The sequence below is a fragment of the Uranotaenia lowii genome, chromosome 1 (genome assembly GCF_029784155.1).
Source record: "Uranotaenia lowii strain MFRU-FL chromosome 1, ASM2978415v1, whole genome shotgun sequence".
In the NCBI taxonomy this organism is placed as follows: Eukaryota; Metazoa; Arthropoda; class Insecta; order Diptera; family Culicidae; genus Uranotaenia; species Uranotaenia lowii.
In genome coordinates this window covers 45401819-45417480 of record NC_073691.1, presented here as the reverse complement: position 1 = coordinate 45417480, position 15662 = coordinate 45401819, and the positions used below count along the sequence as shown (strand labels likewise).

At 38.3% G+C, this 15662-nt stretch overlaps 2 protein-coding genes across 2 annotated transcripts; one reads left to right on the top strand and one right to left on the bottom strand.

The window, feature by feature from the left end:
• Positions 1-2820: 2820 nt before the first annotated feature.
• On the top strand, positions 2821-5030 carry LOC129759683 (O-acyltransferase like protein-like). Its single transcript, XM_055757198.1, has 4 exons — positions 2821-3109; positions 3172-3490; positions 3546-4158; positions 4233-5030. Exons 1-4 carry the CDS (start codon positions 2821-2823, stop codon positions 5028-5030), a joined length of 2019 nt encoding a protein of 672 aa, XP_055613173.1.
• A 6977-nt stretch (positions 5031-12007) lies between these two features.
• LOC129749179 (O-acyltransferase like protein-like) lies at positions 12008-14124 on the bottom strand. Its single transcript, XM_055744103.1, has 3 exons — positions 13887-14124; positions 13491-13827; positions 12008-13425 (listed from the first exon to the last, which is right to left on the bottom strand). The coding sequence occupies exons 1-3, from the start codon at positions 14122-14124 to the stop codon at positions 12009-12011; spliced, it is 1992 nt and encodes a 663-aa protein (XP_055600078.1). The 3' UTR covers position 12008.
• Positions 14125-15662: the final 1538 nt, after the last annotated feature.

The window sequence follows — 15662 nt, the reverse complement described above, 5'->3', positions numbered from 1 at the left end:
AAAATATTTTTTTTTGTTATGGGCCAGTCTATTGTACAAGTAGGAAGTCTGTTTCCTCTTATAACGGATCATCATTCAAGGATGTCACTGGAGTTTGATGAAAACAACGGAGAATCAGGCCGGTCACAAACAAAGAAACATACAATGGTTTATCACTACGCTTTATCCACTTATTCAATGGAAATTAACAATTTCACAATAACAGACGAGTACAATTTCTAAAACTTAATTTTCACCGCGAGGCGAAAACACACGTGCGACACCAACAAATCATCGCCTACGTCTCCGGAATCTATTCCAATTGGGCTTGGGCTTGCTAAAAAGAATAAAGCCTACTCTTCACTCTTACACAGATTTCCATAAGAATGAGTGAAGGCTACTTCTCTTTCTGTTCAACACACGAGAAATCGTATAACGGGATTGTGAGCGCGCCCTTCGCCCATAATATCTACAAGAAATAAAATTGGTAAAATTACAAATTGAGTTCAAATCTTTTACCGCTGTGGTAAGAAAGAGACGCTTTTTGAAGTCATTGCAAGCTACACGCACACTTCGTTTAGCATTTCGCATTTCTAAGGCTTATCTTTGTTAAAAAATTGCAACATTTTATGATGAATTGTAACTTTTTTTCGGCATATTCAGGTAAAATTCATACCTCGCTATGAGGTGAGTTGACCATCGGAGTGGTAGAAGCTGCCTTTTTGGGTTTCACCGAGCGTTTACCTTGCTGTCTAGGTAAATTTTACCTTTTGAATATATTGCGTGTAGATTGATTAAAATTGTAGATTTTAGATTGGCTTAAGAAGAAGAAGTAAACATTTTTTTCTTCTACTTTGCCAGCTAGCTCAGTTGAACCCAGCAAAGCAAAATTTCAAGTGCTTTCAATCAATAAGCAAATATTAAAATTCTTGTGTTCATTTTTGTAATTTGTATCGTCAAACCATTTTGTTGCTAAATTTGGCACTGTTTCATGGTTGTCTACTCACTCATAATTGTTGAACGGCTCGAAAGGCCTGATTGTCCTAGTTTGTCATCCTGACACCAGATGTCGCTTTTCTGATGAAGAGACCGACTTGGTAGATGAATCCCCTTAAAATCGTACGTTCGAATTCCAACTTCACGGCATTCGTATTCTCCCATCGCTGAATTCTTGAATCCGGAACGATCTTCCGGGCACCGTGCATTGATTCCTCGTCGATATTGTGTCGGTGTTCCATCATCCGCTGACAGGACAAGTGGCTTTGGATAAGACCAAATTGGACCTTTCGCTCTTCTGGATACTGCTGGCGTGGTAGTTCACCGGAAACCTGGCCTTGGTAGGACCGGGAATGGTCCAGAATGTGATCGATTAGAACCCCAGGCTTCGCTCTCCTGGAACCCACTGGTGCTGTAGCTCACCAACGACTTGGCCACAAAACGGGACAGGGACCACGAAATGATCCTGTATGACACAAGAACCTACTACTGTTGCAGCTTAAGATACAATTTGGTCGGAAGACGGCCGAGAAAGGTTAGATATGACCTAGTAGAGCCCCTGGCACCGCTCTTCTGGAACCTACAGGTGTTGCAGTTCTATCTTGGATCATTAAAAGGAGAATAGGAAGGTCTGTTGATCTTGAGGCAATATTTGAACTTGCACTTCCGCGTGCTGCTGTGCCATAAACAATTTCCCTTAAGAAAAAAATAACGAAAAAGACTAAAAAGGTAAGTTCTAAGGCAGCATGCCTTTAGGATGAGTTCTGCACGTTTTCGTTCAAATGCCTACCCATTTATTTGGGGATTATTTGTGCTGTCCTTTTTCCGTGTTTTTCGTTTAGGTTAGCTCCGCCTTCTTGTGCCGTAAGCGTCGTGAGCTGGTGTGATGCGAGAACACGGAATTTTTAATTTCTGATGGGAATCTTCCCTTTGTGATTCGTCACCTTCAACACTGATCAGAATTTGTCTGCTGGCCGTTTTTCACTGGCTTACTGCGACTTTAGCACCGTTTTATTTGCCCGACGACTGCTGGCACGAGCGAGGCACTTTTGAAGATGCCGGAACCACGAATGTCAATTTTCGTTTGGTCGTTTTTTCTTTTTCCTTTTTTTTTTTGGTTGGCACTAACAGGGTGGGATTCTTGTTCTGTTTTGTTTGCCCAATTGGCTGCACTGAGAGCAAACTGTAACAGCTTTTGGTTTGACTGCATTTATTTGCAATTTTAATGAACACATTATTTATTCCGAACTGGTTTTCAATTTATGTAAGAACACTCTAATTAATGATCGCTTCATGCGGCTAAAATGTGATGCATATTTTTGCGCCATATCGTGTTACCGCCATAGAAAGGCGTTACAGTTTGCTCAGCGCTTATCACCAAACATTGAAGCTTGGATATTTTCGATTAAAAACCTTTGAATTTCGGTTATTAAATGAACAAGAAACGAAGTTTAGTGGAAATGTAATCGGTTACTTACCGAAAAAGCCTCGTGGATTCTGTATTATGAAAATATAGCCAATCCAAGAAAGATCACAGATGTTTCATAAGTTAAACTTATATATGAACTTCCCCCTTTTTTTTTAAATTAAATGTTGAACAAACCATCTGTGAAATATTTACTACTGCGGATTGGAAAAATCCCCCATGAGTGGATCCACCGGAATTAAATAAAAAAATCCCAAAATCCAAAAATGCCCTTTGACTTTATTCAGATAGCTTGAACGATTAGAGTATATTTTTTGCCAGATTTTTTCTTTTTATCTTATCGCGCGGGTGTCAATTACTAGAAGCGATTTCCTCGGAAAACCAGTTCAGCCCATCCCGAGGTCGTTCAGTCGATTATGATGGCCGGTATTGGTCGTTTGACGGTCGTTTTTGCGGTGCTTTTGACACCGGCAGAGCTTGTTCTCGGTTTCGGGAAGTCGGTATTACCTTTCAATTTCTATGAACGTCAACGTGAAGCAAATCTGTCGGCGTTTGCGGAGCTTGAGTTCGGTATCGACGAAGTGGCAGCGCTCAATAGAGGGTTCGTTGATTATCTACTGAATCTAGACGATGATTCATCGCGATGCGAAAGTACGCTTCGGGAGCTGGCTGCAGCATACGCTGAACGAGATCGTCATGCTTTGGAGTGTAGGTATTGGAGAGCATTGTAGGGGAGACACTTCTAATCCAACTGCAATTTTGCATAATAGGGTTCGATTCGTGGGGCAAAGTTCCTGCTGGACTGTACTACGGCAATGGGAATGCTTTTGGGAATTGGGATCAATGTCAGCAGTTTCGCTGGGCAGATATCGATGGCCAAAACTGTGTGCTGAACGTCGGATTTCCTTCGAACATTCCGGCACTGTTGTTTATTGGCCTTTGTGTGCCGCAGTTTTGTGAAGCTGACACTATCGGGCGATTGTATCAGTCTTATTTGGAATCATTGAAAGCTCCGGGACTAGCAGTGTACGGATATGTTTGTCAACAGAAAAGTGTCGTAGAATTTGATGGAGCTGTTACTGTGGCAACGTAACTATTATTGTTTATTCAAAATTACTTTTGTTTACTGTTTAAATTTTTCCAGTGTGGTGTACTCTATAATGGCGGCCTTGGTAATTGCTAGTACAGCATACGAAGTATGTATGAAGTATTTGGACCGTGTAGTAAACCCACTGTTGAGTAGCTTCTCGTTGGACAAAAACATCCGGAGTATCTTCCATATAGTTCCGAAATCGAAAACATCCTCCAGAACTATAGACTGTGTAAACGGTATTCGAGCTCTCTCCATGATTTGGATAGTGGTGGTTCACGTTCATGAGCGTCTACCAGCATTGCCGATTGAAAATCCCCCAGCTAGAGCGGACTATTTGATGAGCTTCGCTTTCTCCGTTCTCTGGATAGCTGGATACTTTGCGGTCGATACGTTTTTCGTACTCGGTTCTATGCTAGCAACTATGAGTCTACTGAAGGAACTGGATCGAAATGGAAAGATAAACTTGCTGAAGCTATACGTTAATCGATACGTACGGATAACCATCCCGTTGGCTGCTCTGATACTGTTCACCGTATCGTTCGCTAAGTACTTGAAAGACGAATTGTTCTGGAATCTTACGATCGAAGCAGCCGAGAGTGAATGTTCGAAGTATTGGTGGTCTGCTCTTCTGCACGTACAGAACTACGTTAACACACGAAATATGGTAACCATAATAGACGTTAACGTTCAAAACGACCTCAACTCTAATCTAACACCAATGTTTTTCAATAACCGTAGTGTCTCTCTTGGTCCTGGTACCTGTCCGTGGACATGCAGCTGTACATCGTTACCCCGGCTTTGGTTTATCCTCTGTGGCGTTACGGGAAACGAGTACTCTGGGGAATCGTTCTCCTGGCGGTACTTGCTGCGGCCTGTGTTTTCACTACCTTCATTACCAATGATTTCCGTATGAACTTGGGAGCTCCCAATGGTGGAGGCGAGCGATACATCATGACCTATTTTCCAACGCACGCTCGCATGGGTGTCTGGATGCTTGGGATTGTCTTCGGCTACGTCCTTCACAACACCAAACCAAACTCCGCTAAGCTTCCGAAAAAATATTTTACAATTGGATGGACAGTTTGCTTATTGCTGCTAGGTTTTCTCCTGTACGCCAACTACGAATTTCAGCGCTCGGACTACGAACAGTTTAGCAACGTATTGGACGCGTTTTACGAGTCGCTCAGTCGACCAGCGTTTGGGATCATCGTCATGTGGATCATCTACGCTTGTATTCAGGGGGAAGGTGGAATCATCAACGAGTTCCTGAGTGCCGATATTTGGCAGCCGATCGCCAAGCTGTCCTTCACCATGTATCTGCTGCACGCGTTGCTGGTTTTCATCGCCTCGATTGTTTATTTTAGCGTTGCGAACTTGCTGTACTTGATTTGGGGAGCGCTTGGGCTGACCCTAACGGTTGCGGTGCTGTGGAGTGCCATTTTTGAGATTCCCTTTGTGATACTTTGTAAAGCTTTGTTTGAGCGGATGCAGCCAGCAGGTGTAGAGAAACGCGTTGCGGACAAAATCGATGAATGATTAAAGATACTTAAACAGTGCTTAAACGGCAGTGTTGTGTTTTTTTTCAAATTGATGCTTGAGGAAAAAATTCCGATCTCGTACTTAAATTCAATTTTCAACACCAAGTACAAATGCATTCATAAATCAAGATATTATGATGAGATTTCAGCCTCAGGTCAGATACATATTGCACGTGATTACTCAATGCGATGCGTAAAATGTTAAATTTGGATGAACCCTTCAATATAAAATTAATCCAAAAAGAACATGTTTTCGTATTACATTGTAAAGTCTCGTACTGTATTTCTGGCCTTACACCTAAGTTACAGTCTTCAAAGTCATATCACGTATCCATTTTTATTTTCAACTTACGATCCTATAGTTACCATACTTTACGATCTTGTAATGAATTCGAAGAGTCAGATTTCAGACCAGATTCGGTTCTCTAAAAGTAATATCCAGAACCAACCTTAACTCAGATCACAGGCTTAGATTTCAAATAAAACTTGTAAAATGAGATAAGGGTTTTAATTCAAGTTCTGGGCAGACTTTCGAGCCAACAACTTCAGACTTTGACTTAGAACTTGATGTTTACAATTTAGTTTCACACTTATATTCTCACCTCACATTTGGAATTTCGAACCTCCAGAACTCCTATGCTTATTTTCGTTTAGTCATTATTATTATTTCAAGTTCTACAAATAAACCTATAATTTTTCTGGTTTTGAACATTCGTTAAAAGCCATATAGGTTCATGTGTTTTGCGTATAAAACTATCATTTGAAATAGATAAATATTTTCCGGTCCTTAGAATAAATAAATCAAACAAAAATTAAATTCATAAATGCTCTTGTTACGGATTGAGATTTTTTTTTACAAAACTCAACGATCGGTCAACAGATGTGATCAGATAATACGGTTACAAAAATTATTTAAAAAATGTTTATAACAAGCTCTGTCATGAATTCCGATTCGGGTCTCTAGTTCTCATTTCAATTTCTGGTAAAACAAAAAAATATAATTATCGATAATGAAAATTTGAGTTTAAATTCTCAATTCTCTTAAAAATCGAGACCACATCTTTCAAGTTGTTTCTTCTGCATACTAATTTAATCTTAAAAATTATATCTAAGCCTTTGAGTGTCAAATGTATCAAGGATTCAGATTGATCCTTCTATCAAAGCTTCTATGAATTCTAATCACAACTTCACATTATATTTTTTTATACAATTTGTGGTATGGAATTTAATCTATTAGATTTCCTAAAACCAGAATTTGCGAGCAGAAACTGAAAATTCATTCAACAAATGAAAATATTTAATATTTTAATTTGTTGAATGAATTCTCAGTTTTTGATTGCTAATTTGTAGCGGAGGTTGGGGTATCATGAACCACATTTTTTCTTTGCTTAGAAAGAAGTTATGACTATTTTTTTTTAAAAGAGAAAAATAAATGGAAAGATTTTCTACATTTTTAAGGTTTCATTTGGCATTTTTCTTATTTGTTAAATAAATTGAATTCCCCGAGATCTGACTTTATTAAAAAAGTATTTTTTTTTGGATTTTGAAAAATGGTGGGGGATTGTGGGCCACCAAATCCAAATTGACTAGATAACGTGCAAAGTTTATGAGTTTATCCAAAACTGAAATTTTACAATTCATGTAGTAATTTTTAAGCAATTTCAGATGAGGAAATAGAAACGCAAGTTGTGTATGACTAAATAGTTCCTAAAACCTGGCTCGCGAACGTTTCGGCAAATTTTCTTATATAGGATTTATGTTCGGCTCTACCGCATTGGAAAACATGACAAAATATTTTTCACAACTCTTTATTTGGCATAAGAAAACTTTACAGATAGGAAAAACGTATTTTAAGTTCTGAATGTGTAAACATCAAAATATAGGTGGCCCAAGATACCCCATAAAATGTGGCCCACGATTCCCCACAAGCTATGATTTGTACGTTTGTGTGATTTATTGATGTTTCATATAAAAAAATTCTTTCGCACGTGAAAGAACATGACAATACTAGGATCATAAGCGTATGAGCATATTTTTGTTATGAACTTTAGGTTCCTCGTCGATCCAGACGAAGAATCCAATTTCGCTTCAACTGATTTGATGGATAATGCTTCTAGAATCCTAATTCTACGCTGAACAAATTCTACTAAATCCTTCAATGTGTCCTGTTCGATGAAGCTTCTTCCCATGCGCGACGAGAACCTGGGTCCAAACGTGAGCTGAGAAGATCGATGAGAAGCAAATCCTTGTAGTCTGCTACTTGGACCACCTGGTCCAAGGTTTGGAAAATCCGCTCGAAACCCTTCAATAACGACCTCAATTCCACCAAAAATTGCCTGCCCAATGTTGGTAATTTGAAAAAAACCTGAACCTGCCTTTTTCTAAGGACCTTATTTTTATGATAGCGCTTCACCAAAGTATCCCATGCTATTTGGTAATTCGCCTTTGTAATTATCATAAGATCTGTCAAGGCTTTAGCTTCACTTTAGCTTCAAGACAGCCCTTAAGGTAATGAAAATTTTGAATTTCAGGCAACTCAGTTTTCCAGTGGATTAACGATGTGAAAAGATCCCGGAAACTGAGCCACTCATCGATATTTCCATCAAATGACTTTAAAAAGTTATCGACTTAAGAAAGTGGTCCTTATAAGGTGTGGCATAGGGCGTTCTCACTTTTTCAGAGCTTAGACCAAAGTTTAACTAAACCAATTGCTAAGAAGTAAAATATGTTTTAAGAAACACCTTTTCAAGAAAATCGAAGTTACAATTATTTCTATTCCGTGGGTGCTTCCGTTATTGGATGACCAAATGGTAATCCTAGATTCATTTCTGATACACAGGTACCGTCAACTGCGGCAACATGCAACACTTTTCAATTTCAATGGCTTGTAAAATAACTTATGTTCACAGTTAATCATTGCCCTTATGCATCAACAGTTTTAAGGTTGATGGGACATCAAATTGGCGTAGTCAGAAAAAATATTGTTTTGTTATTTTTAATTTTCTAAATCATGCGATTTTCACCCTTCTTAGAAAATTAGGTAACTTGCTACAAACATAGTTTTTAATGAAAAACCTTATGAACACGTATGAAAATTCAAAGTTTTTGATAAATTTGCAATGCTTTTAAGACCATTGGGGGAGATAAGGGCATAATGGCCACCTTAAGGAAAACGCTTATTTAACCAAAACTGTAATAAAAACTTCCATGGTTCAAGTCAAAAGTCGTCCTTTTTTACCCTTTTACGAGATATAATTCCAACAAATTAAAAGATATTCAGGCACAATGTTAGAGGTATAATTTCTTCTAAGTGTAATGTATGCAATAATAATGGAGATTTTTTTTTTATTATCTGACGGGTTTGCGCCGGGGGTCTTCAGATTTTCCCCAAAATTGAAAATTTGATTCATTTTTGCGACTTAAAAACACATGTATTTTTTCAGATTTCTAACATTTTTATTTTTTGAGTTAGCTTCGGTTAGACTTTTTTGTAAATAAAAAATAACCATTTTTCAAAGCTACATAACTCTGTTGTTTCTCAACGGAAATTATAAAATAGCACATCAAAATGCATTGAAATTTTATCAGCTTTCCAAATAGAATAGTTGAAAAAAATTAAATAATGACCTTCAACATGAAAAGTTGTAAATAAACTTTAAATGGCGTCTAAAAGTACCGTCTGCACCACCGAATATTTTGCAGAAAATACCATTGTATAGCTCAATTCATGATGCAACTTTCATCTGAAGACACCAAAGTGGGCCATTAACACCTTGAAGAGTTATGAAAGAAACAATGACAATAAATCTCTTTTTTTGCATCGAAAACAAGCAATTTTGGGGAAAATCTGAAGACCCCCGGCGCAAACCCGTCAGATAATAAAAAAAAATCCCCTAATGACACTACCTTACATAGAATGAAAGACTGTGTAGCATCAAAAACAATTTGGACATGGCAGGAAAAAGGATTATAAGTTATAAGCAGGATTATGGTTAACATTAGAATGTATTTCGTATATATTGGAAGACAGAGCTATTGATATAAATGGAATAAAAGAAAGAATACGTTCAGCAAGATGTAACAATAAATATTTATTCCAGATTCATTTTCAAAATTATGTTAATATTTTATGAAAATAGAAAAGGAAGTGATCTTGAGAAAAAAGTCAAATAGTAATTAAGGGGGGGGTAGGGTCTAACGGGTAAAAAAAACACCATTTTCACGATTTTTTTCTAGAGCTATCGTTCAAACAAATGTATTCAAATTTTCTGCATTATACAAAACATTGTTAAAAAAACATTTAGTAATTTTTTCGTAGAAAAATATTGAAAAATGAGCCGGTGACGGAGCACTTTCGAGGATGCCTTTTAGAAAACAGGATTTGCGGTGGACATTGTATCTCAGCACAGAATCAGAGCAAAATATTTTTAATAGATGTTTTTCTGGACCCCAACGTTTTTATTTAACTTAAAAAAATTTTATGAAATTTTTGTGGCTGTTTGAAGTAAAAACTACGTTTTTTCACGAAAAAAACCGCCATTTTTTATCTGTAAAATCTCCCCAAAGTAAAAAAAAATAAAAAAGAAAAACGTTGGGGTCTGGTATTTTATATGTAGAAAATATGTTTCAAATTTGAAAAGAATCGGATAAGTAGTTTTAAAATGACGATGTCCACGGACTTCAAAAATGTGCTTTCGAGAAAAACGCGTTTGAAGTTTCTGCTCTTGCTCTCTTGCAGTATTAGATAGGAGGAGATAAAGGCCTATAATTTCTACAGTTTTGCTTTAATTGACTTGAAAATTTGACACAACTTTATGAAGAGATTCATCACCGTAATTTTTGTTTGTTACTTTGATTTATCGGCCTAGCGGTGAAAAGTGATGTCCTTTTTAGTAGGGACATCTAAAGATTATGAAATTTTTTATATTAGGATATATTGACAGTTCTACACGAACACCACCTTAACAGGAGACCTCAGCCCTAACCTCAAACCATGGGAGAACAGAATCGATTTTTGAGAAGGGCGCACGCTAAACGCGATTTTTCGGTACTAATATCGACAAATTCGCCCTGTGCAAAAGCGATACACAGGTGTTTGTGTTTTGATTTTTTTAATGTTCAGGGCTGCCAAGTGCATTGATATTTGAAAAACGATGATTATGCAATTAAAAGCATTGTTATTGAAAAACCTTTTCATGAGTACTGAGAATTTGCATCTTTCCCGTAGATTTATATTCGAATGTGAAATTAAACGCATCATTTATCTGAACGAAAGAACAACTTTACTGTATCGCACACTCAAACGAAGAAGCAAATTATGTGGATATGTTTAAAATAGTCAGAGCATGCAGGAGATTGTTTTCAAATTTAACATAGACGGGGCTTTCATTTGTTTGTAACAGTGAGTGATTTTGCATTCGTTTAGAAGTTAGAAAAAACTCTTTTTTAATCTACCGAGCAAGACATGAAAATATATTTGAGATGGTGATCATAATTCGAATTGAAACACCTTGAAAATTCATTAGCAAAAGATAGCTTATCTTCATCCATTTAGGAACGTCCCGTAATGAATTCAAACGAATAGCTGTTGATAGTTAAAAAATTTAATCAATTCAGAAATATTATAATAATTTTAAATTCAGCAAATATTGATTTTAGTAACGCACCCAGCATCACTGGTGAGGCCGCCAGCAAATCAAAATTTGAGGTTATGGCTGAGGCCAATTTTTCATCAATACTATCGTCCGTATATACCCTTATAGATGGATAGAAGGTTAGAAGAAATGAAAGATGGTGAAAATGAGCGGGTAGAATTTGTTTAGAAGCATTACCATCACATATCAAATTTTTGTTCCTCACGAGCCTACTACTATGAAGCGGTAGATACAGATAGAGTTGCATCTACCACCACACATTAGTAGGCCAAGCGTGGTCCGCCCCACAAGGGAAAACTTGCAGTGCGGACGTGTTTTCCCTTGTGGGGCGGACCACGCTTGGCCTACTAATGTGTGGTGGTAGTCTCCTTCCAATCACTCCACTGGAAGGAGGCAGTAGTACCAAATATTCACAGAAACATTCCTTGTGCTGAAATACACTTCCAAGCTACATTTCGTTCAATTTGCTGGGTAAGTTGCCGAGGGATGTAAAAAATTGTATGGGAGCACTCTCCTCCCTTGAGATTTTTCGACTGCAAGAACGGAGGGTTCTGGAAATGTATCATAGAAACATTTCTCGTCACCAAATAACTTTTCACGCCAAATTAGATTCCATTTGCTTGATTAGTTTTCCAGTAATGCTGAAAATTGTAAAGGAACCCCCTTCCCACTTTCTATCTTCTCATATGAAGGAGGGAGAGGTGCCACATTCATAGAACTATTTTTCGTACCCAAACACCCATCTAAGTCAAATTTGGTTTCATTTGATCAAATAATTTTCAAGTTATATAATAGAAAAGGTATGAAAGCCTCCCTCCTACCTTCCTTCCTTCCTTCCTGTATCTCCAATGCATCCTATCCGGCCTTCAATACCCTCATATGCCAAGTTTAACGCAAATCACTTCAGTAGTTTTCGAGTCTATAGGGGACAGACAAACAGAAACTATTATACAAACCATCTCTGACCCGAAAAACCCTCGGATACCAAATTTTACTTCATTCCGTACGACCGTTTATACGTGATGGTGTTACGCCTCCATTTTTATATATAAGATCAAAAACTTTATAAAAACTATCTTAAGATGCGAGAAATAATGTGATCATCATTTTGTTATCTTTAGAAGATAACTTAATCACATTACATTAAATTAAAAATTGAATCAGTGTATTGTTATATAAATGTTGCATCCAACCCCGCTTTTGCATGATGCCCCGTTTGACGGTATTTAACGACGCATACTCTTATACTTACATTGTGGACTTTCTGCCAAAAACTGCCTTAAAAATAACAAAAACGTATCACGTTACAAGAGCTTATATTTTTAACTGGAAGGCAAAATAGGTTTCGCCGATTCAGCTGATTTCTTCCTGAAAATATAGTTTTCCAACCCAAAGAACGGATACTCAAAGGCAAAGCACCAAGCCGTACTCATCACTGCAGTAAGACCCGTTAGGCCGAAGAACGTGTAGAAAATGTTCACCGTGCTGAAGTAGATAGGCTGCTTCAACGTCATAGTAACAGTTGCAAGCTGGACCAGAATGTGCAACAGGTACATGGAATAGGAAAGTTTCGCTAGGGGCTGCCAGAAACTCCATCCTAGAAATTGATTGACCACTCCTCCTTGCCCGTTGATGCACACGAATATGGTCCACATGACGGCGAAGGCCCAGAAGCACCGATGCAGCGCTTCGTAGAAGGCATCGACGACTCCGGAGAACTGTGTGTAATCTCCGACGTAGACTTGTTTCAGAGAGTATCCGGTTAGCAGGAGAATTACGAGAGTAAAGGTCCATCCAACTAGTAGGGTTCTCTTCGAAAGTCGAATTGTGGATGATTTGGTTTTGTGCAGATAGTAACCGAAAAGGACTCCGAACAGCCAAACGGACATCCGAGTGTGAGTTGGGTGGTATGTTTTTCTGGCAAATCCGTCGCCCATCGGTTGGAATAAGGTTAGACGGTATTCGTTCACCAACATCGTTGCAAATACACACGATATGGAAAGAAGCGCGAGCAGACCGATTACCGGTGCAAATTTCCTGCCGTATTTCCACAGAGGGATCAGTATAAGAGGCGAGAGGAAGTAAAGCTGCATATCGACGGACAGGTACCAGGTGTAGGGGAAGCACATCTCCTTGTGGTGAGAGTAGTTTTGGATGTACAACAGAGCCGCCCACCAGCTTTTTTGGCAAGCTTCAACAGGTTCGATTGAAACCGTCTTGTAGAGTATTCCTTCACCAAACTCATTAATGAATGCAATAGCAAAGAAAATTAGGGCTGCGTAGGCCGGAGTGATGCGAATATAACGGTGAAGCCACATTTTAGGTACGTTGAGCTTTCGTGTGGCGTCTAGCTCTCGTAGAACCTTTATGGCTACCAGCATCCCGCTCAACAGTAGGAATATATCCACGGCTTTACCTCCAAGTCTATGGAACAATATCCCGAAATAGCTATTCCTATATTCCATTCGTGGAATAGGATTGAAAGCGGGAATTCCAAGAGCCGTATCGTGAATGTGGTTCACAATGATCCACGACATAGACAGTGCTCGAACGCCGTTCACACAATCCATGGTTTCCGATTTCGACGTAGATCGCGGAGTCGTGTGGAAGATCTTCAACAGATTAGTGTAGATCGAGAAACGCTTCACGTAGTCGGGCACCGATGATTCCATTGAAAGGAATGCGAAATCAGCTATTGTTGCAGCTACGAGAAGAGCCCCGTAGCAAGAAAACAAAACTCTGCGAAATTAAGCGATAGAAAATATTGATAAGAGTCTTGCGTTGTCGAAGGTCAGAATACTCACATAGCTGCGATAGTCGTTGCGGAGTATTGTTTCTCCTCATTCCGGTAGCAAAACGCGTCCAGATCGTTTAACACACCCATATTGCGGGTAAGGAAGAACGTGTTCGAAAGTTGACGTAGAAGCTGAGGTCTACAGGAGCCAGGTATGCAAATCCCGTACCAAATCGGAGGTATCGGAAGCTGTAAAGCTCTTACGTCCACTATGAGAGTACAATGTTGTCCATCGATCGATCCAAAGTAGTTCGTATGCTCAATCCTTCGACACTGATCGAAGTTTCCAAACTCGTAAGTATTCCCGAACAGCAATCCCGAAGGGACCTTTCCCCATGAGTCGTACACTGAAGTTTTTCAATTATTAGTCAAAGTTCTACAGACTTAAACAAATGTTTCTACTCACTCTGAACTGCCCATGGTTCTACATTGGTCAAACTTTCGGCAAAATGATTGAGCTGATTCAAACAGGTCAAATCCTGGGATCGAAACGTAGAATCCGTCAAATTCCAGCTACCGCCTTGCTGTCCCAGAAACGTCACGAAATCTCTGGACAAACTTTGGAGCAGCACCAGCGGGACCTCAGCGTTCACGGACCCAAAAAATGCCACCGATGCTAGCAGAAATACCTCCAACAGCCTCATTGCTCCAATTGATTTAGGTAAACTAAGTCAACGAATCTCACTCACTTCACATATATATCGCCTCGATAAGATCCCGTCCGCTGTGGGATAAGATAATCGATTCGATCCGGCCGTCGCACAGTGGTTCAAATCCCCAAAAAGCCGGAAAAAAGTCCATTTTTCAAGTCAGCGACAACCAAATTTTTTATGTTGGGATTGATTCTCCAATATTCTGGGAACGTTATGATGCATTTAGATATTTTCTAGGACCTTCTTCACACCTTCTATGAAACAAACATGAACGACAACTTTAACGCAAGAATTAAAAATAGGATTTTTTATTCTCAGCCCAAAACAACTTAAAAAAGCATATAAATCTTTAAAAATTTATACATGTTTATACATAAGTGATGTATTATAATCTTATTCACAGTTTAGAGATAAAAAACGTCCATAATATCATTAACTACTAAAGTTTCGCTTAATTGGAAACCCAAAATTAGATGATAAAATTTTTCGATTTACTCTATTTATTTTTCGGAAGCAAAAATAAAGCTTGCGCTGTCGATCGCCGTGGTAAATTATACACCGTTAGATAGGTGAAAGCCTCATCAAAAACATATCTTAAAATCAGCTGCTAGTTTTTGCTATATTTTGAATACGATGTCATTGAGTGGAACGCTGTTTGGTTTAAAAATGCAAATTTTTAAGAATTTATACAGAGTTAACCAAGTATCGTTTCCTTCGATACAAATGCAAATTCACCTTAAAACATCAGTTTTAATATTTATCCAACTAACCTACAGGAATTTAGGAGCCCATACTTCATTTTAACAAAAATATTCATAATTAATTGAAAAATATTCAATTTCCCAATATAAAGCTCAAACCCCGTTTTAGCAATTTTTGAAAAAATAGCAAAGTTTGAAAAAAAACTCAAATTTATTATTTTTTCAACTTTCCGCCTATTATCTTTAACAAAATAGCTTTTTATTAATTTTTTCCCTCTCTTTTTGATTTTGAACCACTGTGCGTCGGGGTGTGACCGACCATTGAATAGCTCCGAAAATCGGTTTTTTTCTTCTTGATGAACGACGACGTCGACGCGTTCAGAATCTGCAATCACGAGGACTCCCGGGAGTCGTATTGCTCGTTAACCGAATTCATGTGACAAGTTCTTATCAAGTTTTTCCGAAGTAGATAGGTCAGCGATGTATAGACATAACAACCGGGCGAGACTTCTAAACATTTGGAATGGTTATCTTCTAACGTTGCAAACAGAACTTCGAACTAATCTTGGAGAGTGCAGTTTGATTCGAGTATCGTTTTGATTGGATGATTCATGAATTATGTTTTTCATAGATACTTCTTTTCTATATGTTCAGCGTAATGATTCGCCGCAGTGGCGAATATGATGAGTGACAAAATTCGGCGAATGAACATGAATGAACTTTGTTGATTACCTACATTTCGAGCAAATTCCAAAGTCTACGTGAAGCGTACTACTGTTGGTAAAACCGAGGGTAATTCATTTCACATTGATGATTGATTTCGGTATT

Excerpts from the sequence above, each read along its gene's own strand:
- LOC129759683 (XM_055757198.1), top strand. The coding sequence starts at position 2,821 with ATGGCCGGTATTGGTCGTTTGACGGTCGTTTTTGCGGTGCTTTTGACA. Across the intron at positions 3,491-3,545 it reads GGAGCTGTTACTGTGGCAAC|TGTGGTGTACTCTATAATGG; the intron begins GTAACTATTATT and ends AAATTTTTCCAG. Across the intron at positions 4,159-4,232 it reads ACGTTAACACACGAAATATG|TGTCTCTCTTGGTCCTGGTA; the intron begins GTAACCATAATA and ends CAATAACCGTAG.
- LOC129749179 (XM_055744103.1), bottom strand. The coding sequence starts at position 14,124 with ATGAGGCTGTTGGAGGTATTTCTGCTAGCATCGGTGGCATTTTTTGGG. Across the intron at positions 13,828-13,886 it reads AGAACCATGGGCAGTTCAGA|TGTACGACTCATGGGGAAAG; the intron begins GTGAGTAGAAAC and ends GAAAAACTTCAG. Across the intron at positions 13,426-13,490 it reads GCAACGACTATCGCAGCTAT|AGTTTTGTTTTCTTGCTACG; the intron begins GTGAGTATTCTG and ends TTAATTTCGCAG.